The sequence below is a fragment of the Rhipicephalus microplus genome, chromosome 9 (genome assembly GCF_043290135.1).
Source record: "Rhipicephalus microplus isolate Deutch F79 chromosome 9, USDA_Rmic, whole genome shotgun sequence".
NCBI classification, from domain to species: Eukaryota; Metazoa; Arthropoda; class Arachnida; order Ixodida; family Ixodidae; genus Rhipicephalus; species Rhipicephalus microplus.
The window spans coordinates 104,165,033-104,190,904 of record NC_134708.1 but is presented as its reverse complement, the minus strand read 5'-3'; the positions used below and the strand labels follow the sequence as shown (position 1 = coordinate 104,190,904).

General features: G+C 44.5%; 1 protein-coding gene across 1 annotated transcript in view; it reads right to left on the bottom strand.

The window, feature by feature from the left end:
* The window catches only part of LOC142772319 (uncharacterized), a 162,877-nt gene that overhangs the window by 94,290 nt on the left and 42,715 nt on the right, over positions 1 to 25,872 (bottom strand). Inside the window, exon 2 of the mRNA XM_075874519.1 lies at positions 23,442 to 23,640. Within this exon, the coding sequence (XP_075730634.1) occupies positions 23,442 to 23,640 (199 nt within the window). The remainder of the gene's footprint in view (positions 1 to 23,441; positions 23,641 to 25,872) is intronic.

Genomic DNA, 25,872 nt, shown 5'->3' with positions numbered 1-25,872 from the left:
GCGGAGCCAGTAGTCGACGTCAAGGGCAGGCTGGGCGGAGAACGTACCGGGATCACGGGTGTAGGACATCTCAAGGTACGCAGTAACTGGCGCTCCAGCTGAAGGCGGTGAAGGGTTGTTATCATTAGATTCCATGGCCGGAGGCTGAAAGGCGCGGCCACTGCGAAGCTTCGTGGTGAAGATGGGTAACGTTCTACCTCCACCAATTAGGTTGCGGAAGTGAAGAGACGCTGTGTCAACGAGGATGTGATAAAATATATTTCAAACCAGCAGCAGCAGCGTCGTGACCGGTAGAACAGACACTGAACGGAGACCACTCTTCCTTCATTTCTTCCAGCACACCCGCGCATCATCCCAGAAAATGTCAACACGCATGTAGCAATATTTTTTATATATTTTAATGTCACCACAACGCTTCTTAATAAGCAGTAAGAAACTAAGATGCGCAATTGCGGTGTTCGTCTGTGTGGCTGTAACCATTTTGTTTGGTTGAACGTGCTTACCTTTGCTCGATTGACGGCTGCCCCTTGAAGAGTTGTGTTTCAGTCGATTTCTTTCGTGTGCAAAGTGTACCTGAGTTCTGTGTTCGTGTTTTGGGTTCTGCAAATGTTTTGATTACGATAATGCGCTACACTCAAGCGAAGACATGTGGCTTCGTATTGTGAAGCACTCACCAGGTACATACCACATTGCTGCTGTCGGTGCTCTGTCAACACCGCGTTCACTACGTTTTCCGTACCATGTGCATGACAAGCGAATTTTTGTGTACGTGGCGAGTCCGTTCGTCTGTAGCATTTCATCAGGAGAAATGCAAAGTTGTGCGAGCGTAAGCCCGGACGAGTTTTCCTTTTGTATGGAGTGTGAAGCATGCACGCGCAGAGGGAATTTGGCGGCAGATTTGAGCTGAGTTGGGACGGCGCCCACCTCTGTCGGCAATGGTGTTGGAGGGGGCCCTTCTCGCGAGTGAACACTATTTTTTTTAGTAATAATTGAGCGTTTTTAGCTGTAGGCGTTGATCTTGGCTAGGGCGCTGAGCCTGTCAGACTTATTTTTCGCTATTAAAGTGAACGTGTTTACGGCAGTTTGATAAGATGTACGTTCCATTTTAAACAGCTCCACTATTGTTAACCGTTATGCCTACTATCAGAGAAATTTTTTTCCTTGCGAGTGGCTGAATGTAAGCCGGTGTATGCACCCACTGCGGCGCGCGTCTTTATAAATTTCCGTGATTCGCGATGGGTGTCAGTGTGCAGCGAGTTGCATCGTCTTAGGTAGAACTCGCAAAGGTTGCTTTACGCTTAGATGTTCATGCCGTTCATTTAGTAAATTTCGAACTTGTGGTATACACCTGCAACATGGAGTACCTGATGCGGCCACAACCCGTGCATTTTAAGCCATTTGTTAAACGTGAGCTGCACTTTGGAACGAATATTTTATGGCTAAACATGACCGAATCGCTAATCTTTATTGTGTGAGCACCACCACTTTGGTCAATATTCTAAGCGTTCGAGCACCATACATTTTGCTCTGCTTGTTTCCACGATGTTTGAATTTTGTTATTTTGTTAATTTTTTTTAAATATTGTATGCGCCTTGCCCAACTTTGGTGTTGAACTTTTGCTAAACATATTTCCACTTCTTTTATTAGACTGCCTGTGGTGCTTAGGTTAGGGTTACTGCCTTTTTAGCCAACGAAAATCATTGAAAATTTTCACCATAATTTAGCAGTGCACAATAGTTGTTCAGTGACCTTAATTTTTGATATTATAAATATAATTGTTTCGGTGTGACCAGCCTGAAGAAAGCTATACTATTTGTATTTGAAATCAAATTCATATTTCAATTTTATACGTTGCCAGCAATGAATACTTGATGAAAGTGCATACCATGATGTGTGTGTTGTGCTATCAATGAATTTGATGATGATGATGATGATGATGATGATGATGATGATGATGAACCTTCAGCTTTGCTGGCACTCGCCCACAAAGGGGGACCGGCCAAGAACCGGGCGGCAGGATCATCAAGTGTGCTAAGTCAGGCATTCAGGTAGTCTGGTAGCCGTAAATAATAATGATAGACTAACAACGTAACCTTTTTGTTGCCATTATGTACTCGCACACAGCAGAAAAAATCTTCCTGTGGCTATAACCTAATGTAATTCCTCCGAAGGATAAAATTAGTTCCACGTTTATTTTCAAACCTAGCTTCTCAATTGGTTCGACCAGGTATCTTTTCCTTTGATGAGAATATCGTTGACAGGATAAAAAGAAATGACCTATTGATTCCGATTGCTTGCAAAAGAGACACAACGGAGATGTTGTTCTGGTGATTGTATTTCTAATCTGGTGATTGTATTTTCTAACTGCCGAGATACACACCACTGTGTGTTCCAGCAAAATCTTAGATGTAGGAAGTCTCTGACTTTATCCAATGATGATTTTTCTGTTTCTTTTGCAGACAGCATTTCTATATCTGAGTGCTGTTACGTAGACGAAATAAGGTAAAATAGGTGAGAGTGGTCCGCTTAAAGATGCCTGGGTTAACGAGTCTGCCATCTCATTCGAATAAATCCCGGCAGTGACCAGGTATCCATATCAAATGAAATTTTTTCAGGTTTGCTAGTAATAAACTGCTAATCATGCTCAATAATTTCAAATATTTTGCTGTAGATAGTGCAGTGCATACTGAGAGAGAATCGGTAAGTATGACCGCTTCTGATTTGCTTGCAGGAAGTTTACGAAGCGCTAGAATTATAGCAAATCATTCAGCGATGAATATAAGCGTGTAATCTGGTAATCGAACTGAGAAAGAGAAATACAGAAGATGCCTACTTCAGCCTTTTCCTTCAATACGGATGCATCCGTCGCAATAATGTTGTTTATGGACAGATGAGTCAAGTAATCTTTTAACCGAATATTTATATTGAAGGGGAAGTTGTTTCGCATTAGAGGGAAAGATATCATCAAATTTAATTCATCATCAAGTTTTGAATTAGGCGTCTTCGTTATGCCAATCTGATAAATATTTACATTGAGAAGCTCTAGCAGCGCTTGAACGAACCTACTCTGAGGGGAGTGTAGTCTACACCATTGTGTTTCAAAGAATGCGTTTGGTTCTTGAATAAAATTGTAAAAAGCTTGTTGCAGAGGCGAATTGTATAATTTAAAGAAAGTTTCAATTGTAAGTATTCTAAACCAAGTTAACAAACGTGGAAGGCGCGCTTCTACATACCAAACATTATTTGCCACAAATTTGGGGAGTCCAAAACACAAGCGTAAAGCTTCTCTATCTAATAATATTAGTTGTATCATCTTGTAAGCCACGCTGCCTGAAAATAATAACCACTCAAATTCTATAATAGGCCGCACATACATCTTGTAGATCCTCACCAATGAACTCCTACGCAATTCTTTTTTTCTGTTTGCCACATTGCGTAACCACCCCAAGGCACGTGACGCTTTACAGCCAACCTCGTCTATATGGCTTTTCCAATTTAGCGTCCTATTATATACGATGCCTAGGTATTTCAGGAAATCGACCTGGGGAATGAGCTCGGTTCGATACATCAGGGAAATGTTGACATGATCCTTAAAAGAAAATGGCAGAAGCGCACTTTTTTTGACGTTCAATTTGCATGTCAACGCAATGCACGAGGGCAACTGAAGAATGGCTTTGACACATCTGCGATGTGGAAATTGCATATTATTTCACAAGGTTGCAACTGCGTTCGCCAAGAACTTCAAGAATGTTTTTGTTGTAACATCTTTAGTTTTTGTATATCCTGCTAGTTTACGAGACATTGTTGCAAATAATATTAAATAGACTGAAAAATTCAGTTTTGTGAAGAGACTGTTGTCACTAAATTTTTTATGTGTTACCATCGCGGCCTATGCAAGACATTTGTGCAAACTGAGCGGGAAAAAAATTCCGGACAAGCCTGTCATCAATGGTAGCTTGTGGAAAAGTTGGCTGCAGTTATACAACAGCCGGGCATGGCTTCAGGTACTTATGGAAAAATAACTTCACAGAGCCACCTGGTTGCTTGCATGTTCAAGTAGCTTGCATGTTGGGGATGCTGAAAACTAAGCCCTTGGTTTTTCTTTTAAAAAGTCAGTGCAGTAGGTTATGTATGTAAGAGCCACCTTTGCAGATAGCTATGATTTTAGGACACAATATGCTAATATATTTATCAGTGTCAGCCGTGCCATTGCATATGACTGAATATTGAACCTTGTAAATACTGCAGCAGGCCCCATTTATGTAATAAAAAACTTAAGCCAGTCACATTTCTACATAGGTACACAAAATTCTTCTATGCCTGTGCTTCAATTTTCTGCAAGAAAGTTTAGTTACGGCTTCCATCGTTATGCATGCAGGAAAGTCAGCACTATCACACAGTTACTACTCTTTGATGGGCCGCATATAACCTGGTCACAGGTCAAAGCCATTGGCATACATTATATTGGTCACACTCTTACTACCGGCTGGATAGCTAGCAATGACTGCTCCTCCCCCCAGGGAGTGATACTTTGCTGATCCTCGCTGCCTTGTATGTGCAATCATGGAAAGCACAATTAGACTAGGGAGTGGGATATCTCGAAGAATAGGTATGCTCGAAGTATTTTTCCAAGTGGGAAATTGTAGAAACACGACTGCCACAAACGTTTCTACACAAAACTACCCAATTACTGTAGCCACCGAAATTTCGCCAATTTCAGCTTATCACGCAGCTGACAGCATCACTGTGTTACTTCATGTCCCCTGGACACGAAGTATATCTGCAAAGGCGGTTTTCTATTGTTAAGGTTGAATTTTAATGCAAACGCAAGGCACATCTCGGAAAGTATCAGCGCTGCTTCCTAAGTTTTTTGCAGCATATATTTTTTTAAATCTACTTAGTGAGGTGCCCTCATGAATTGCTAGTCATGTTTTAACTTTTGTGTCATGTGCAATTAGTCACTTTCGAAATCGAACTTTTTGCATTGTGATAAAGGTACAGTAGCTCAATAATTTGTTTTTATTTTAATATTCACAAAATATTTCATTTTATTGGTTTTTGTAACCTTAGTGTATTGTCTTTTGGAATATATTCTCATAGTGAAAACAAGTGATTTCTTACAATCATTCTTAGTCATACCTAACATTGCCTATACCTAACCATGTGTGATATGTTACAGTGATACTTAACGATGTTTGACATTGTTAATGATAACTTGCAGAAGGCATTCTGAAATATGGTCCCTCAAGTCCATGGAATAAAGGAAGCAGGGTGACATTTTTAGGCTACATTAGGATATTTGCTTTCTTCAATTTGCGTGATATGTAATACGAATACTTTTTGCTGGGTTTCACGCGTCTCAAACCACAATATATGTTTATAAGGGATGCCATAGTGAAGGACTTTAGAAATTTCGTCCACCTGGGGTTCTTTAATGTGCACCCATGTCAAAGAAGACGGGTCTCAAGACTCTTTTTCGATGAAAATTGCGACACCACAGCCGGGGTTTGGTTCTGCTGCCTTCAGTTCAGCAGTCAAGGGTTACAATATTTGTACTGCTGATTGTGAGCTGTAGTGTTTCTTTCAATGATGGATCCTAAGTACTGCAGTTTGTTGCCAACCAGGTATCTCTGCTAGTGCACTGATGGCGTTTGTCACAATCGCAATTTACTAATATATCATATTGCTAACCTATTGCAATAATAAATAATTGCCACGTGAGTTGGTTCTGACCTTATTACTGTTCCGTCTTTTGTACTATGTAAGACTGCACACATTTGTTATTGGCTCCTAAAGGCCTACAAGTCACTGTGATATACTTCTCAAATTATACAACAGAAGGTTGGTTTGTTTTTGGAAAGCTAAGTATTTTTGCCATAGTGTTTTGAAAGCCACAAAAAGAGTCTTCTGGTCAGAAATTACTGTCATGATCAGTTTTTTACGTTACACATGGGTTTTTCTGCTTAGAGAAATGAGTGTACTCTGAATTACCTAGAAAAATACCGAAAAAGTGAAAACTTTTATAATGATAATCATAAGTTCAAGCTTCATTGCGTTGATGCTGATTTGTTAATCTTATTTGTTTTCAACCATCACCTGATGTACATTACGAGTTCAAATATAGTGTGTTAAAAACTCTAAACTGTACAGTATAAATGAAAATAAATAAATGAATTGGCTGTTTCACATGCTTGTTGATATACATTCCACTTATAACAGCCTTCATTACGCAGCACCATACAGGTTATCAATAGACCTAATTTCTGGTCTGCATAGAGTAAATGATTGATTTGATCGATGTGGGGGGTTTAATGTCCCCAAACCCCCCCATAAATATGAGAAACGCCATTCTGGAGGCCTCCGGAAATTTTGACCACCTGTGGTTTTTTAACGTGCAACCAACTCTGAGCACAAGGGACTACAAAATTCCACCTCCATCAAAAATGCAGCCGCCACTGCCAGGATTCCATCCCGCAACCGGCGGGTCAGCAGCCGAATACTTTACGAACTAGACTACCGCGGCGGGGTTCTGCATAAAGGTAGGCTGCTTATAGGACACATACAATGTGCACACTTGAGTATACGTTAACATGATGGCAAAATAATGACAGCTGGAAGACACACCAAACGGTTAAATATCGAATACATACAGGACGGCCACCGATGGGACACACATATGACGGACGCTATGCGGAGACAGAAAGTCAGCGACCAAATTTTTACATCTTGGAGACAAACAGCTTGGATGCGTCCTCATGCTGCCTCAGGTAACAATACAGTACACTTGCAAGCCATCACCAGTTTCATAAGAATGGCGGACTTTTGCTTTTCAGTTATCATGAATCAAGCATGTGCTTGAGTACTATCATGTGTAAACGCAAAAGCTCGACTTATAAAAAAAGGGAATGTGGTAGCATAAGTCGCGACGCTTTACAGTGATTAGCAGTTGCAATACAGCAGTTTGCGATGCATACAAATATAAATGAATAAATAAATGTGTAAAAGTGTGGAACGATGCAAGTCTTACTATACTTGGTAAGTTCTCATGGGAAGTGGTGTGCAAACTCCACCAGATATACATTGGGTAAATCACCGACCACTTAAGGACACTTGGACGTTCATCTTCGTTTACAATTTTTTATTTATGCAGCTGGTCACATGGATAGAAGAGGTGCGGTGCAAACACAAACACGAAAACAAATAAACACAAACTGCATTGGTCATGTCTCGTTGCCGCATAGAAGTGTACGAGACAAGACAAACACCATTTGTGTTTTGTTTGGTCTTGTGTTTGCACCGAACTTCCTCAATCATTATGACCAGCTGCACCAATAAAGCACTATAAATCAAAATGAATGGTCGACTAGGTGTCCACTAATGCTCTGTTATTTACCCATTGCTTATTTAGTGGAGATTGTGCAATAAAAACAGTAATACAATAAAGTGGCCTATATGTCCGTTCAACATCGGCATATCCGCCCTGGAAACCCGCAGCACTCATGCTGGATTGCCCAATAGTATGTGCCTTAGAGCCCGGCGGGTGTCCGCGGGACGCCGACAGGCGGTTTGTGGACTACCGGCGAACGACCGAGACATCCGAAAGCGTCTGTTCAGTGGACGTCAATTGGTGTTTAAAGGCCCATGGGGTGCTTTCATCGTTAAAAATACAGGTCCATTATTTTGATATATGCTCGTCTACGTTGGGGTGCACTACTAAAACTACTACAGTGCATGAAATTCAGACAGGTGGGACACCTATCGTACACCACACGCCATTCTGTGTCTTTAGTTCAGAAATAATTATGGAAGAAAACGTTGCGGTGAGGCTTAAACGAGAATATTTCATCCGTCATCTAGCCCTTGGCTCTCTTCTGTTGTTTTGGTGGGTAAAGTTTAAAGATGGCTCTTTGCGATGTTGCGTGGACTACAGGGTGCTGAATAGAATCACTCGCGAGGAATCTACTCATGCCATGCAATGAAGATACTCTTGATTCCTTACAAAGCGTGGAATTATTCGAAAGCCTTTAATTGCGTTCTTGGTATTTACGAATTCCCATGCATAAAGAAGGTAAAGAGAAAGCAGTGTTCCCAACCACCGATTGCTATATGAATTCAACGACGTTCCTTTCGGTCTCTGCGATGCACCCTGGACTACTGAGCGAATCATAGACACGGTTCACCGCAACCTGAAAGGGAAACTTTCCTTTGCTACCTGGATAACATTGTTGTCTTCGCATCTACACTGCCTGAGCGCCTAAAACGATTGGACCAAGTTCTGACGTGCCTTGCCGGTGCCGGTATCGAAATCCACACTAAATATGTTGTTTTATCCGCAAATATATCACAGTGTTAGGACAGGTTGTTAACAAAAATTAAGTTTGGTCTCACCCTGACAACGCTGCTGCGGTCCTTCGTTTTTCTTCGCCTCTTATTTTCATCGCTTTATCCAGAAGTTGGCATCCAGGAGCTGCTCCATTACTTTAGCTACTTGCTTTCAACATCCCCTTTCTGACCACCAGACTCGCTACGCAGAGACAGCCTTTGTGATTGATAATGATGACGATGTTTGTAGCTTTGTCGCGCAAGGACCATTTGGTGGCCAGTTCATGGGACTGGAGATGTGGACATTGATTGTGATAAGCGGCTGTATTGGGACCTCAAAATTCCTCAGACTTAGGTGGGTAGAAAGATAGAAGTAATAAAAAGATGGCTATGTAGTGAAAAGTGAGTGTGTACCAGACAATATCATGGGTCGAACAGCCCCTTTATTGCTTATAGTGACGAGTTTGAGTAGGCCAGGCGGGTGACGTCACGCTTACGTAGGAGCGACAGCTTGCGCTCGCTATCGCGGCCGTGCCAACTCGGTTACATCTTCCTCTCCTTGGGGCAATATAGGTAGCTCTGGCATGGGGTACCGACGAAGCTCGCGACGTTCCCGAGTGATTCTCCGTGGTAGTGGCGGCTCTGGAACGGGACCCGAGCCTGGCAAGCCTGAGGAAGGTGTTGTGGTAGTGTCGGGGCATGGTAGCTCTTGAACCTCCCGGAGATGTTCCCGTGTGCGTCGCATTTCTCGGCCATCTTCTGTTTTTACCAGTACGGAGTGTGGAGCTCCCGCTGATCCCAGCACAACGACCGGGGACCACGTCCGTGTGTGCGTGTCGTACAACGAGGCCCTCCGACCCGGTGAGAGGGCGCGCAGGTCCCGAGCACCTCGATTGTAGTAGACCTTCTGCTTGTGGCGAATCTCCTGGAGACGGGAGTGCACCTTCCTGTTGGGCAATGGTGCCGGCTTCAGGTGGCAGGAGGGAACCGGGAGCAGTGTTCTCGTCTGTCGACCCATCAGCCTCTGCACAGGTGACATCAGAATAGCATCACGTGGAGTATTGCGCAACTCAAACAGAGCTAAATGGAAGTCTGGGCTGTTATACGAACACTTCTTCAGCAGCGTTTTCGCTTCTTGAACTGCCCTTTCGGCCATGCCATTTGCGCGAGGGTGATAAAGGCTTGACGTCACGTGGGTGACTCCTAGTTCATGCAGAAATTCACGGAACTCTTGGCTACTAAAAGGGGGCCCGTTGTCACTACAGAGCTTCACTGGTAAGCCGTGGACAGAGAAAACTATCGCGCACCACTCCTTCAAGTGCTGGGCTGTTGTATATCGAAACTCTCTTATTTCAAAATAAAAGGAGTAGAAGTCTACAATTAAGGCAAACTCTTTACCACCGTGATGGAATAAGTCCATGCCAACCATTTCCCATGGCAGACTGGGGACATCTGCGACAGTAGAGGCATCTTAGTGTTTTGCTTTTGGTGAGCCTGGCAAACTTTGCATGATGCTGCAACCTGGTCAATGTCAGTCGACATGGATGGCCAAAACATGACACTCCTAGCCCGAATTTTCATCTTTTCCGCCCGCCCCGCCGTGGTGGTCTACTGGCTAAGGTACTCGGCTGCTGACCCGCAGGGCGCGGGTTCAAGTCCCGGCTGCGGCGGCTGCATTTCCGATGGAGGCGGAAATGTTGTAGGCCCGTGTGCTCAGATTTGGGTGCACGTTAAAGAACCCCAGGTGGTCTAAATTTCCGAAGCCCTCCACTACGGCGTCTCTCATAATCATATAGTGGTTTTGGGACGTTAAACCCCACATATCAATCAATCAATCAAATCATCTTTTCCGCCCCCGAGTGGGCCATATGAAGAAGCCGAAGGATTTCAGCTCTCTTAGCGCTTGGTACGCTTACCTTGTTGCTGCGAAAGACGAGGCCATCTTGTGTATGCATCTCTTCTCGATACGCCCAAAATGGCCTGGCACATGCTGGGACGTCCTCTTTGTTTTCCGGCCAGTCAGTCTCTGCATAGGATCGGATGGTCGACAGAGCAGGATCCTTGGCGGTTGCCACACGTAGTTCCTCGAGGCGACGCTCAGAAGCTGGAACAAGGGCAATGACGTTAACATTGAAGCGCTCGGTTTCTTCCGTCAATAACGCCTTGCTTGGAAAACGAGAGAGCGCATCAGCCAAAAACAGCTCTTTTCCTGGCTTGTACAGTAGATTAATGGCGTATCGCTGCAATGTCAGTCACATTCGTTGCAGTCTAAGTGGGCACTGGTGAAGTGGTTTACTGAAAATTGGCACCAACGGACGATGGTCGGTTTCCACCGTAACCTCAGATTGGCCGAAAATATAGTCGTGAAATTTTTCGCAGCCATGCACAATCGCCAGAGCTTCCTTTTCAATCTGCGCGTACCGCGTCTGAGCATCGCTGAGCGATCTAGACGAGAAAGCGATAGGGCGGCCATCTTGTATCAGAACGGCGCCAACGCCCATGTGGCTGGCGTCAACAGAGAGGGTGACTGGCTTTTTCGGATCGAAGTAAGCAAGCACTGGCGCTGTTACTAAGGCTTGGCGCAGCTCATTGAAGCTGCATTGCTCTTTTCTATCCAGACCCAGGCAATCTCTTTGCGCAGAAATGTTCTTAGTGGTGCGGTGAGTACAGACATTCGAGGAATGAAGCGCTGCACGTAATTCATCGTTCCGAGAAAGACTTTCAATTCCTTACTGTTACTTGGCGCTGGCATGTCCAAAACGGCTTTGACGCGATCGGGTCCCAGGCTCAGTCCTTGCGTGGTGAAAACGTGTCCCAAGTAGCGAACTTGCTCCAGCAAAAAGACACATTTCTGTGAGTTCAGACGGAGGTTGTGCTCACGGCAGCTTGCAAGCACCCCGGTCAAGTTGTTGTCATGTTCTTCCTTCGTTGTGCCCCAGACTAATATGTCGTCCATTACAACCGCTCCTCCAGACAGGCCCTCCAAGAGGCGGTGCATGGCTGCTTGAAATATTTCCGGGGCGGAAGCAATTCCAAAAGGCATGCGGATAAACCGATAGCGCCCGTAGGGCGTGCTCATTGTGCACAATCTGGAGCTGCTGTCAGAAAGTTTTATTTGCCAGAACCCGGATGTTGCGTCCAAGGTAGAAAAATATTTAGCTCCAGCTAGTCGTTGCGCGACCTCTTCTAGAACAGGCATAGGGTAGTGTTCACGCAGAATAGCTTTGTTAAGCTCCGTTGGGTCGAGACAAATTCTTACTTTATCACCTTTAACTACGGCTATCATATAGCTTGACCATTCTGTTGGTTCGGTTACCTTGGTTATGACGTTGTGCTCCTCCATGCGTTGAAGTTCGGCCTCTACTTTTTCTTCAATGGCGACCGGAACCCTTCTGGCTGGCACAACAACACCGACGGCGCCGGGTTTGAGCTTCATTTCGTACTCAAAATTCTTCAGCTGTCCCAATCCTGTGAAAACATCGGTGAAGGGCTGAGCTGCCGGGTGGAGTTGCTGCGTCTCGACGCTATCAAGGTGATAAATCAAGCCAAGGCTTTCTGCTGCTGCTCCACTGAGGGTTACCGGCACGTTTTGCTCTATGACGAAGAAGGTTTCATCGTGCTGTTTATCGTTCACGGATATGGCCGAAAAAACTCGTTAACGTGGCTCGGCAGGCTTCCGAGTCTTTCTCGGAAGCGACAAAACATCTTCCTTTGAAATCACACAACAGTTTGCCCCAGTATCAAGTTTGCAGACCATCGGACGGCCTTCAATGGAAACTGTCGTGGTCCACTGGTCGCTAGCGAGTGCGTTCACGGTTAAAACTTCCAGAAAAAAAATCTGACCTTTCGTCAACATGTAGCTCTCGTACTTCCCTGCGCTTTGCATCTTCGCTCTGCAAGAAGGATGACTGCGAGCATGCTTGGGCGAAATGATTCAATCCTCCGCATTTCTTGCACGCTTTTTCTGTTGCTGGGCAGTGGCTGCCGTGGTGAACTTTGTAGCCACATTTGTTACATGGCTTTGTTACTCTGGCCTACGCATTTACGGCTGCAGTTTCAGCGCCTTCAGTGGTGCCACATATCTGTCGAAACTGCTCCTCGCCTTGCTCTTGGGTCGACAGATTTCGACTACTCTTTGGTAAGAGGGGTTTTCAGAAATTAACTTCTTTTGCAGTCCCTTGTCCCGGATACCGAGTATGATGCAGCTACGAAGCATGCGCTCTTCTAAGTCTCCAAAATCGCAGTGTTGGGCTAGCGTTCGCAATTCGACAAGCCAGTCATTGAAACTTTCGTCCTCTTTTTGGTCTCGGGAGCCGAAGCGAAACTAGTGGTAAGTGAGGTTCTTCGCGGGCTGGTAGAAGTCTCCAAACTTTTTAATTATAAGGGTTACATCGGTTGTGTCCTCTCCTGGCTCAAACTTGAACGAAGCGAACACTTTTCTAGCCTCTTCCCCTATGGTCACTAAAAGCGTCGCCGCCTGCACTTCTTTTGGTTGCTTGTTCAGCTGAGTTGCCGTGGAAAACAGTTCAAACTCACTTTTCCAGGTCTTCCACCCAAGCCAAGCGTCTCGCGATGTGTCGAGGGGCTTCGGAGGCGGCAGGAGCGTTGTCGGCAATGCAGGCGGTGTCGGCAACGTAGGCGGTGTCGTCATGCTGGCTGTTTTCCGCTGCCACCATGTGTACGAGACAATATCATGGGTTGAACAGCCCCTTTATTGCCTATAGTGACGAGTTTAAGTAGGCCAGGCGGGTGACGTCACGCTTACGTAGGAGTGACAGCTTGCGCTCGCTATCGCGGCCGTGCCAACTCGGTTACAGTGAGTAGTGTCCATGGATGACAAAAGTTTGTGGTAATGAAAAACTATTGTGGACATGCACGGGATTAGCGCAAGTGCCTCGTTGGTTCACACCCTTGCATTCCAGGACCGTGAGGCAAGTGCTTTGTTCAGTGTAGCTACCACAGCAGAGACATCTCTGGAGAGGTCATGCTGCAGGATACCGAGGTAAATGATATTGTTACACACAAAGAACACCAGGACGTACATGGCTGAAGGGGCCATTTATTTGGTCACGAAGAGAAGCGCCGGAGTGGCCAACTGCTTGATAATCACATCATCGTCGTCTTCTCTCTTGCTCTAGCCTTGGGTGGCCAGTACTTTCAGCCATCTTTTTTCTTTCCAGGTATGCGCAATGATTCCTCCTCCAGCAGACGAAGCCCACCATGCGCAGTAATAAATTAGCCTTTGTGTGTACAACATCAGTCGAGCGACATGGACTGGTTGGGTTTTATCGGCTCTTCTGCCATTTCTCGTGAGGCGAGCTATTTTGTACGCGACTTTCGTGATTTTTTTTAGAACAACAAATGGTTCGTCATATGTGGCTAAGAAATTGTGGCATAAGCCGCGTCTTCGTACAGGAGTCCAGAGTTACACTAAGTTACCTGGATTGTAAGTGACAAGCTGGTGGTGGACGTTGTAGTGTGCCTTCAATTTGTCCTGTGATACCAAAGTGCGCAAACTTGCAATGCGACGCGCCTCTTCTGCAAAGCAGAGGATTTCGGCGAAAAAAAGGTCCTCATGCGTCGAGAATGGCAAAAAATGTTTCGAGTGTGTGTCCCGGCGTTCATGCGTACATCAAGCAAAAGGGGCTATAGCCTGTTGCATCTCCCTAACGGTGTTGACAGCATACGTTATCAATGGTAGCACGTAACCCCAGTTCTTGGGATTGGAGGCCACAAACATGAAGAGCATGTTTACAATTGTTTGGTTGGTGTGCTCTGTGAGCCCATTTTTTGTGGATGGTATAGCACGAGAGACGAAGGTGGGGTTCACTCAATCGAAGCAGCTCTCCTATCATATCTGCCGCGAATTATCTTCCACGATCACTGGTCATCACGTGAGGTACGCCATGTCACACTATAACGTGCTGCAGCAGAACACAGAGACATCGCTGGCCGTCGCGGTTTGTATGGCAGCAACCTCGCAGTAGTGCACGAGGTAATCGTCGCCTACAATTATGCAGCGATTGCCCTTTGCCGACATTGGAAAAGAGCCCACGAGGTCAACGACCACTTGTTGGAAAGGTGTGCTTCGAGGTGGCAGGGGCTGTAGAAGACCAGCTTGAGCAGTATATAAACGTTTGTGGCGTTGACACTGCATGCCGCTGGCCACATACAAAAAATGGCGAAATATGTACTAGGACAACGCAGAAGGAGCAAACAGCGAGAGGTCGAAACACTGTTCGTTGATGAATCGATCATCATCTTCCTTGGCGTAGGGAGTTGGTTCATCTCGTATATCATAGAGATAAACCAGGCGTCGCAAAGCAGGCGGATGCTGAGGGCGCGGTTGCCGGTCATGACGGAAAGCTGGCAAGCGTCGTGTTCTCCTTGGCTGCGGGGGTGTGCTGTACTCAACAACTGCTGCACTAACCATCGATTGCCAAGGGGTCGTAGAAGGCGGTGGCGTAGCCTCAGCCTCACGTGGCGAATATACTAAATGTTGGTCGTATGCAGAATGGGGATTGACTGCTGAATGTGTCTGCTCTCCACAGCGAAAACTTCTTCACGAACAATCTGTCAAATCGTCAACGAGAGATCTGGGCAGGAGCTCCTGTCGATGCTGGCAACCGTTGTAACATTTGCGAGCTGGCCGAACTTTGGAGCAATCCTGCGCATTTAGAGCTGTTCGAAAGTTTAGCAATGCCGAATGACGTCAGACACTAATCTCAGGTGGTCTTTTACATTGAGAAAATTATAGACGTCCTCGGCAATGCCTTGAAGTAAATGTCCGACGTTGTCTTCTTCTGACATCTGAGTATCGACTACCTTGCAGTGCTTCAACACACCCTCTGTATACGTGGTGCATGTCTCACCTGACAGCTGGGCGCGTTGAGACAATGTTTGCTCTGCCCGCTTCCTTTTGACGCTCGAGTCGCCAAAACACGCCTTCACTTCTGCAACAAATGTGCCCCACGTCGTCAGCGTGCCCTCGTGGTTTCTGTACAACACAAGTGCAGTATATGTCAGACAAAAGACCGCATTGGCGAGCTGAGCGGTGGCATTGAAGTCGTTGCACTTGCTGGTTCGCTTGTACTTGACAAGCCACTCGTCGACATCTTGTCTTGATTTTCCTCTGAATGTTGGTGGGACTCGGCAGTGCGGCACGGCACCTGTTGGAGTTGGCTTTGAAGCGTTCGATGGCTAATTTTGGGTCGTTACCATAGGCGCAGGTGGGAGTCCGATAAGGCGGCTGCTGTCGCGAAGTCCTGGTAGTGAAGCTCCCGTCGTTGGGTTTGTCTCACCCAGTAACTTCACCAATCTATTACACACAAAGAGGACTAGGACTTACACGGATGAACAGGTTGTTTAATTTGTCGCGAAGAGAAGCGCCGGCATTTCCAATGGAGGCGAAAATGTTGTAGGCCCGTGTACTCAGATTTGGGTGCACGTTAAAAACCCCAGGTGGTCGAAATTTCCGGAGCCCTTCACTACGGCATCTCTCATAATCATATGGTGGTTTTGGGACGTTAAACTCCATAAATATAAACTAGAGAAGCGCCGGAGTGCCCAAAAGTTTGATGATCGCAGCGTCATTGTGCGCCTCTTGCTCCAGCTTGGGGCAACCAGCACGTTCACCCAACATCGTTTTCTCTCCAGGCATGCGCAACAATATGAAAGGTACGAACTTGTCTCAAAAACCCCAACTACTATTTATGTGTGAAAAGTTGTTCTCTACTCAAGAACAATGCAGGATGAAGTGGCGTTTGTTTTCGGTAACGTAATAGAAACTGCTGCCTTCTCAGCATGTCTAAATTTTTACACTGAATTAAAATGGGTGGCATGGTGAGTACTTCTGTATATCTGTCACATAAAGCTGGAACGCCACCAGAAAGAAATGAATGTGTACTGTGTGCATGTCCTGTTATTAAGCTTGTAAATATAACATCTGTGTGGCGTTATTTTGATACTTGCGGCCAAGGACCAAGTTGTGGATTGGTTACATGCGGTTATTGTTTGTGTGTGTGTGTCCCATGTGCACTGCCAATAACCCCTGAGCTTTCGTTTTAGAAAGGGTTTCAAGTCAAGTGCAGAAATTGGGGACAATGTATTGGTAGCAGTTTCGTTGGCGGATCCAGCTAGCTGGTCTACCAAAACATTGCGTAGCGTTTCGTGAAGCCGTGGCGCCCAACAGATTACGACATGCTGTTTGGATGAGTAGACTGTGGATAAGAATAAGTAAAGCGAGACAAGGACGGGTTCTTGAGCTTTTTAAGAGTTTAAACATCTTTTACTACGCTTAGAGATTCGGTGTATATTATGGCATTCTATAATTCCATTTGTTTAACGTGTTTAACAGCCACCCTTAGAGCAAATGCTTGGCCAGTTAGAATGTTAGTACAAGAGCGCAGAACGCCGACTTTCAATAAGGACGGGTTGACTGCTGCGTAAGAGACAGAAGCGCTGAATTTAGAGGCATCCGTAAAGCGCTCCGCAGATGTGTATTTATGTTTTAATACTACAAAAGATGCCTGAACATGTGCTATTGGCGCGTGCTTCATAACCTCTAAGAAATACACGTCCCAATCTATCGCCTGCCACTGCTACCGTTGCAGGCACATTGCAGGAGCCATCAAACGGTGTTCAAGTGGCACACCGGTTTCAGACCCTCACAAAGAATAAGTAGGGCTGTCTCACAGAAGGTCGTTTTTCGAGCACAGCAGTACTTGACATGTCAATATTTGTAGAATGTGAAGGGTGCTCTTAGTCTGCGTTCACTTCATTATAACATTCAAAGACATTTGACATCTCTGCAGGTGGAGGGACCATTCATTTGATTCCAGGTACAAGCTTTTTAAGGGCTTAGTGCGAGAAGCGCCCGCAGAGAGTCTGATGCCCAGATGATGGACAGGATCGAGCATTTTAAGGGCAGTAGGTGTCACAGACTGATATGGCATTGACCTATAGTCTAAGCGAGTATGTATGAGGCTTTTATACAAACTCATGAGGCACTTCTTGTAGCTTCTCGTAGTGCGTGACAAGGCCTTTAGAACGTTAATTGGTTATATGCACTTCTTTTTAAATACTTTATTTGTGGTATGAACGTTAGCATGGTGTCGAAGACTAGACCTAAGATTTTCTGTTCAGTATAAATAGAAAGACGCTGCCCATGCAGTTGAATCTCAGGTTCTGAGTGAATGCCTCTCTTCCTGGAGATCAGAAAACACTTGCTTTTCTCTGCACTCAGTCGGAACACATTTTCTTCTTCCCAATTTGAGATTTTGTTCAAAACAAGCTGAACTGCCACTCATACATGGCCAAATTAGAAGACTTGAAAACAAGCTGGAAGCCATCAACATATTTTCAGTAGAACGTATTTTAAGGAATGGGCAAGCGAAAACAATTCATTTTGATAGTAAAAAGTGTACCGCTAAGTACACGACCTTGCGGCACTCCTCTTTGCTGGACAAATGTTTGCGACAAAACGCTGCCCACTCTGACAAGGAATTTTCGATTTTACAAGTAACTTCCGATTGTGGTAAATATTTTAGGTGAACGTTCGGCAAACGTTTTCTAAGACGGTGGTTTAGAGGTATGTACAGAAAGCAGACGGTGACTACGTCGTTTATAACTGTTCTGAGAGCCATAGCCTCAAGGGAATTTTGAAGGGGTAATTGCGTAACTGCTATTCCTTGACTAACTAAAGCAGCTGCACCACCGGATGATGGCATGGAATCATGCCGATCCTTTCGGAAGATTACATAGCTATCTATAAAGTATGTGCATGTTCATTTTAAGTGCACACAGCAGCCTTGTATTGTGTTCATGGATGAGATCTTGTAGGCCATCGAGGTTTCTGAGAATAGCTGGAATGTTCAACAGTATTATTTGTGGCTGCATATTAAGAAAATATGATGCTGTGTGTACAGCGAGTATCTAGAGTTGAAGTGAACTTGTTGATTCAGGTGGCGGAATGGTCGTCCGTTCCTATTATTGGCTATTTATTTTTTTTGGCGTGCTCCAAAATGCCAAACCACTCTTTCGGTACCAGGGTACCATCGTATATATTGCCTACTCGTAGGCACTGGATGTCCGTACGTGCGAGCTTGTGGTTCAAATTTAAGCCTCCCCTGGGAAAGAGATGCCTTGAGACCAGATGACCCTGAAGCCTCCAGTCTCGATTTTCTAGTAGGCGGAGTGGACTGAACTAGGGCCACCTTGAAGCAGACGCCAAACTCGATGGCTCAATCTGCGCTGGCCGAAGGAGTGGCGAAGGCTGGGGTGGCGGTGCCCCCTGACACGCCACATCAGTATATGAAGGTCCATAAAATGGTGATACTCTTCACCGGGCTTCCTTAAATAAAATGTTCTCCTTCACCTTCACTGTAAGTATCTATTCCTTTCTTCCAGTAAGCGCAGCATCGTGAATATGCAGCATGGTTTCCTTCACAGTTTACAGTGTGGCAGTTGTTTGCAGTTGTCAGAATTCTGGACGGAGACTCCACATTATTCACAAGTTCCGTGACCACGACAGCTTTGCGAGTCGTGGCCATATCTATGGCACTTAAAAGAAGGACGGGGGTTAGAAATTTATGACCTCATTAATGCTTCGTGTAACCAATTTGAATGGTTTCTCGTAGATGAAGCAAACGTGATAATTAGGTGTTTTGGTGGTGTTTGTTGGTTGTCGCTTCTGATGACACTTCTCTGTACATGGTGACGTTCTGGCTCTTTCACCCCTCCTTAAGTTGAGTTTCGGTCAGGTCAAGCGAATCAGCGTCAGATACCACTACAAAAGCTGAGTTCAAAGATCTGTGTGGTGTCGCAGTAATCGGAGTGTCACCGAAAAAATGAAAGACTGTGTACCTTCTCAAACTGTGCTTTCTCTCGAACTTCGATGAGGATGTCTCTGCTGGCCATTTTGGTAACTTTGTATCCGGTCCCAAAAGTTATGTAAGACACGTGGTTACTCTAAAGGGGGATACGGTTCCGGCGTGCGTTATTTTATTGCTATGTATGACATGAAAATGAGGGAAGTTTTTGTTTGATCAGGTGAAAAAACAGAAGTCTTTGGTGCGTGTGTGCTTTAAGGCGGCACGATTACTTAGCATAGGAAAAGTTCTATGCATGCCTGTTTATTTTTTTCAGACGTGTTGGCGGCCCCCCACCACGGTGCCCAACGAGGGGACGCTACAAGTTAGTGGATGCTGAAATTTGGAGACGCCAGTCCTACAACGCGACCTTAACTCATTGCGCCAAGACCAAGGTAGTCTATTTCCACAGGGTTAACCCTAGCCACCAAAAAGTTTGCAAGTCAACGGGAGAAAGTAGAAGAGAGGAATTAATAAAAGTGAATTATAAAAACGAAGATGTAGAGAGAGAGATAGGACAAGGCGACTCCAGATTTCGTCTGGCTGGGTCAGCCCAGGGGTGCCATCTACGTGAAACCGGAGCTGAGGAGTATGTTGCCTCAGCCGGGGGCTTAAGGATCAAAACACAAAATATCACCTTAACTCCCAATATACACCCCCCATACACACACGGATTCGCCACGCACGGCTAGGTGTGGACGCAATCAAAATCCTCCTGTTAGCCCAGGTCTCTGGTGTCACTACACCCCAAACGCTTGCCTATACAGACGCCCCTGTGGGGCTATCCCTGTGATTACAAGCAGAGCTACAGAAGATGCTGACTACATTATCCAGGCCACATTCTTGCGCCATGGGGCTCCTCGTGCACTGCTTAGGGACTGTGGAAGAGTGTTCATGTCACAAAAAGTAAATAAAATACATTGCGCTTCTGGAAATACTGCTAAGACAGTGTGAGCTACCACCCCTCAAGAACCAGTCTCAAAAAAAAAGATTAAGTCGGGCCTTTGCTTACAAGATAGTTGTTTACATTCAAATCAACCACAAAGACTATGATATCCTTTTACCCTTCCTGGCCTTGGTATACAACACGGCCAATCAGCGCACAACCGACTACTCACCGTTCTACTTTGTAAATAGACAAGGCCATATTACTTTTTCCAAAATAACGATATGTTGAAAAATATGTCATATTACTGTCTAAACAAGAGCGAACGCCAATATAAAGCTTAGAAAACGGGCAACCTACCTGGCGGCCTTTACAAGATTTCTTACTCTTAGTCTTAGCTACGTGAAGAAGGGGCCAAAAACGTACTTTGCCTTGTTTAACTGGCGTTCATACTGCAGCTATTCCCGAGACACCTGTAAAACTAGCCTGCACTGTGGCGTGCGTCAGAGACTTCTCTGAAAAAACTTTCAACGAACTACTTACTAAAGGTATGGCCTTAATCAGAGGAAAGACTGATCTCATCTAAAAGATGGCGACTTCAATGAAGGATTTCTTGGATGTACTTATTTATTTTCATTTATTCAAGTAAATCACAGGTTCTCATTTAGAGTTATATGCGAAGGTGTAATGCATTATAATTTAAATAGCACAGATCGCGAAATGGGAAATGCAGGAAGAGATACTTGTACAAAGTGTATACCAAACACAAATGTTTCAATGCGCTGAAAAATTAAGTACTAATAAGGTTGAAAGCGAGAGACGAGCTGCGCAAACCAAAAGAAAACAATTGACTCGACCATACCAGTTGACCAAGAGCGGGCATTCTTTCCACAAGCCGAAAAATGAGGCTGTACGGAAAAAACACAAACATTTAAAAAAGGTATGAAAACAATATAGCAGTTTTTTAACGTTTCAGGCTCACGTTTACTAACAAGTTTATCTAGAAGATTGCTCTAATACTATATGGCAAGAGGAAACGCCGAAAAATTAGAACCCTGTGTTCGACCCAACAGGCGTTCTCAGTTCGATGATTGTGAAGGCGACGAAATATACGATGCGCACGGGTAAGCGGTAGTGTATATAGGTGTTTACTGCCGATTACCTTATAAAACAGGCTGGTAAGTGCGATGGTTCTGCGAGACTCCTAACGATGGAAGTGATAGCTTTGCTTTGATATAAAACACGCTTGATTGACGCCTGTATTCACGGACGATGAAGCGAGCTGCACGATGTTGTAGACATTAGTATGAATTCATCACATATGTTTGGTGAGAACATCATATGGACGATGAAAATTCCAGCTCAGGACCTACTCATGATAAGTAGCCTAGTTTTTGAGTCATTGACGAGGCTTCTCGGAGATGTTTTTCTAGATAACCAAGTCTACGAGAGGCCCATGTGGTTATTTTTTATATGGTCGCGCCTAGACAAGTCTGATGTCAGATGACTACTCAAGTATTTATTTATAGAAGTCTGGTTTACGCAATGATTGCTAAGCGAATAATCAAATGCCGGGTTGGTATGTTTGCGACTGAAAGTAAATACCTTGAATTTGGCCGTGTGATGGGTCAGTTATTTTCTAGGATAAACACCAGGATCTGGTTCTATCAAGATCCAGTTGTAAGACAACGTGGTCAGTACTAGTGGAAATCAGATGGTTAACTACGCAGCCATCGGTGAATAACCTGATGTAGATGCAGTTCCGTCGGGGAGGTCATTAATGAAATTTAAAAACAATGAAGGGCCTAAACACTTCTTGTTGGACTACAGATGAGACGTCACTTAACTCAGAGGAATGATTGCCTACGACAGTGAATTGCTTGGGAGATAAAAAATTTCGAATCCACAAAGTGTGTTGTATAATCAAAATATTAAGAAGATAGTCCAGCTAAGAGGCTACGCGATAGATGGCTTTAGAAAAGACAATAGAGATACAATCTGTCTGGAAGCGTCATTCGTATTCTGGTGTAGTTGATCGGTGAATTCTATGAGCTGTATTTTGCAGGACAGTGCTTTCCTAAAACCATGCTAATTTGCAAAAATGATGTCTTTTTTAAATTGTGTGGAAATCGAAGCGATAATGTGCTCGAGCATTTTGCATAATATGCTTGTTATTAATATGAGTCAGTAGTAAATGACACATTGTTTATCACGGGTCTTAAAGACGGGAATAATTTTTCCCATCTTCTGATCATCGGGGATCTCACTTGTTGATAGGGTCGTTCAAAGATATCAGAAAAATAGTGCTAGAAAAGATGACGGTGTTTTTGCAAACTATGAATTTTATGCCCTCTATGTCAGCACTACTTGATATTTTAATTAAATTTTAATTAAATTAAATGATGGGATGAGCCCTGGGAGGTGATGAGTATTGGTGTACCATGTACATTATCCATGTACTGGTGGCAGCGGCAGCAAAGGCAACGGCATAATGAAGTGGTTTTTTTGGTAAACACAGCCGTGCAGTAATTAATAATCATACTTTAGTAGTCCACCAAGCTGTGCAACAAGATTCCGACTATTGTCCATTAACGCTATGTGATCATGGTTATTGGGAAAAGCGATCAATTGTCAAAAATTTCTGGGATTGCTTTTTATGATGGAAAGAAGGTCATGCGACTAAAATTGTTTTTAGCGACACAAATATCATTACAGTACTTGCTTTCCAACGTCTTGTGTATTTTCAGTTTGCGTCAGCGCCTGTTCTCTTGCAATCCTAAAGAGGCACTTCTGTGTATTTCGAGCGCTAGAAGGGACCTGTTGAAGCGAGGTTTTCATTAGTTTACATGAAGCTTCATGTCGGGTACATGAGCTTGGCTTAGTTCCATTAATTATATTTTTGTAAGCTCTCCAGTATATTGACGCAGGCGTATTTTTCTTAACTCTGTGGACACTTTAGGTCTATCAACTTATTATTGAAGGCGATTCAGCGGGGAATGAGCCTGATTCAAGCGAACTAACATTTAGATGGAAGGCCAAGCTTAGGTGAGTGAACACCGGTACAGTATTTCATCCAACCGCGATTTGTGAATTCAGCTATTGCCTACTGAATTCTTTTCAGGCATCATACTCTACAAGTCAGGGCCCAATAAATCAGTTTTTTGAGAATGCTGGTATATATTTAGAATTGCAGAGATTGTACGCTCGAAATGCCCTTTGCGACCGTCTCAATGACACAATATATCAACGGCAGCTGGCCTATTCTTTATAGCAAAATATTACCTCAACTTCGTGTGCTACGCTGGACACTTTGAGCTAATTAAGTGTGACTGTCTTGTCGTGTTGCAAAATGTTCTGAAACTTACCTGATACGCCGCACCTCTCACTCCGTCGCTTTGCGCACGAATGGCAAAGGAGTAGTGGTCACCATAGTAATAAGGCTTGGTTCCTAGTGAATAAAGTAAATCACCTGAAGTTGGTTTCAGAAATGCGTATGCATAGTTGCCATTCCATTTCCACAGTGCGAATGATCTTTTATCACTGCCGCCGATCGCTATCTCGTAACTGAAACAAAATATACATCGATATGTCATATACACAATAAGGCAACATAAAGAAAATTGAATGCAAATCATACACATTTTGACTATAGGCAGGTTACGACGTTAAAATTTCGCGATTGATGAAAACCAATACTTAAAGGCGGCTGTGGCCTGGAGTTCAAAGTTGGGTGGTCTGGGATACTGGTTGGCAAAGACCTATACGGGTACCCGTTCTGTGTCTGACGCTGGGGCTGGGCAGGCAGCGGTGTTGCATAGGGCTGTATTTTGACGTGTGGAGTGCACTTGTCTAAGTTGACACCTGTCGTCATAAAACAATCAGTGTAGAAGAGTGTGACTAGCACCGATGGCGGTGATAATCCTGGGCACGCAAGGCTTAAATAAGGTGGTTGTTGTTCTGTCCCTCGGACTCTTGACAGAAAACTGTTTAACTAACTTGAATTTTGCAAAGGCATGTTTGAGAAGACTCTCATTTGCGTGCTGTTTAATCTTGAGGACGCCTTCTTGCCACTGGATAAGAGAAAGCACCAACAACAATTTACTCAGGTGACAGGACCTGAATCCAACTTGCACACTATCGACATGCACAAAATATAACATGCCTTTAGGAATTGAGTATCGCAAAGAAGCCATTTTACAATAGAAAGGGTACAGCAAAGTATGAGAGCACATTGTTATCGGTGCTCTTCCTGATCGTTGCTTCACTCATGCTACGTCTCATGCTGATAGGTAAATATGGCCAGATCCCACGTACCTGTGAATCTGCGTTATGTGAAGCATGCGGAAGGAAGGTGACCATGCTGCGATGTTTTATTGAGCGAACGTCATGAAATAACCATACATATATTGACAATTGTTACAAGCGCAGGCAGACGTTGAAGACAGGCGTTGAAGAGTTGCAGATGTTTATATAACAGGTTGTTTGCACTTGCGCAACATTGCCAAAAAGAACATGCCTATTAGCAACATCAGAAGCTAATACGAAGCGCTGATATGCTCGCAAGACTGCTGTCCGTGTACACGACTACATGAAGTAACTTCAGCACATGGCGACTACACAATACTGGCGTTAACCCGGCTGTATCAAAAGAATACTTAAGTAATGTTTTTAAAACTCGGTAGGCAGCACTGCAACCACTATTGGCGTTTCACGAAGATTAGCGTCTACTTGAAAAGTAGTCTCGAGACCTGTCCTAGCTCTGTCATGAAAAGCTTCATTGCCACGGACGCACAATGCTTGGGTTCGATTCCAGCTGGCACTCTGAGAATTTTGAATTCTTTGGGTCGGCGCTACCGATGTAAAATATTTCTTGAAACTCGCGGGTTAAAATTGCCCATGTGTGTTCTCATCGCTCCTGCGTAAATACTTAGTGTATATAACCTGTGGCACATACCCGCATACTAGCGGCATTACCCACCCGAAGGTATGTTTTAGTGTCTGGCGCGAAGTGTTTTACGACGTACGCAAAAAATATGCAGCGTGCGCGTTAACTGAAAGCCGAATTCTCATGTCTCTCATTCCCCCTTAGCAGTGTGACATTGTTCATATCTTCACCAGCGCGTCAAATTCTTCAAACCATCTGACCCAGCGTTGCTAAGTTTGGTTCACGCCTAATTGAGCGGATCACCACTCGAGCACCCAAATATAAGTGGTTAGATAAATAGATACGCTCAAAGTTGTTAAATTTATAAAACGCCTTGCGATTAAAACGCAAGGCCTGCGCGGAACACGCATCATATTCACAGCGAAAGCTAGAAGGGTGACCGCTCAGAGCCTACTAGACTCTCTTTGGGTAACTGGAACTGTTAAATACGTACACTACGCCATAAAGATTCATTCATTTTTTGGAGCAGGTCAGCATTTACTATGCTATCCTTCGTATTTCTTTAGGGAAGCGTGGTATGCACTTCACACTAGTGCGATTTTTTATACAGTGGATGACGATGATGAAGAACTATGATTGAAGTGGGTACGCGCCGGAGTTAATAGGTGATCAAGAACAAGTTTTCTAATGGGATGGAGCATCGGACGTCGCACTTGTTACGCAATGCACAGTGCGTGATGCCGGGTTGTTCATCTATTCTCTTAAAGCATTTTATTACTAATAGTAACTTGATTCCTTTCCCGACATAGAGTCTGCCTATGGCCAGTTTAGAAAAAGTTGTAAGCATTGGCTTGGCTCTGTGGTAAACTACTGGGGTAGCACGCAGCGGGCCGAAGTTCAAGTTAGACTGT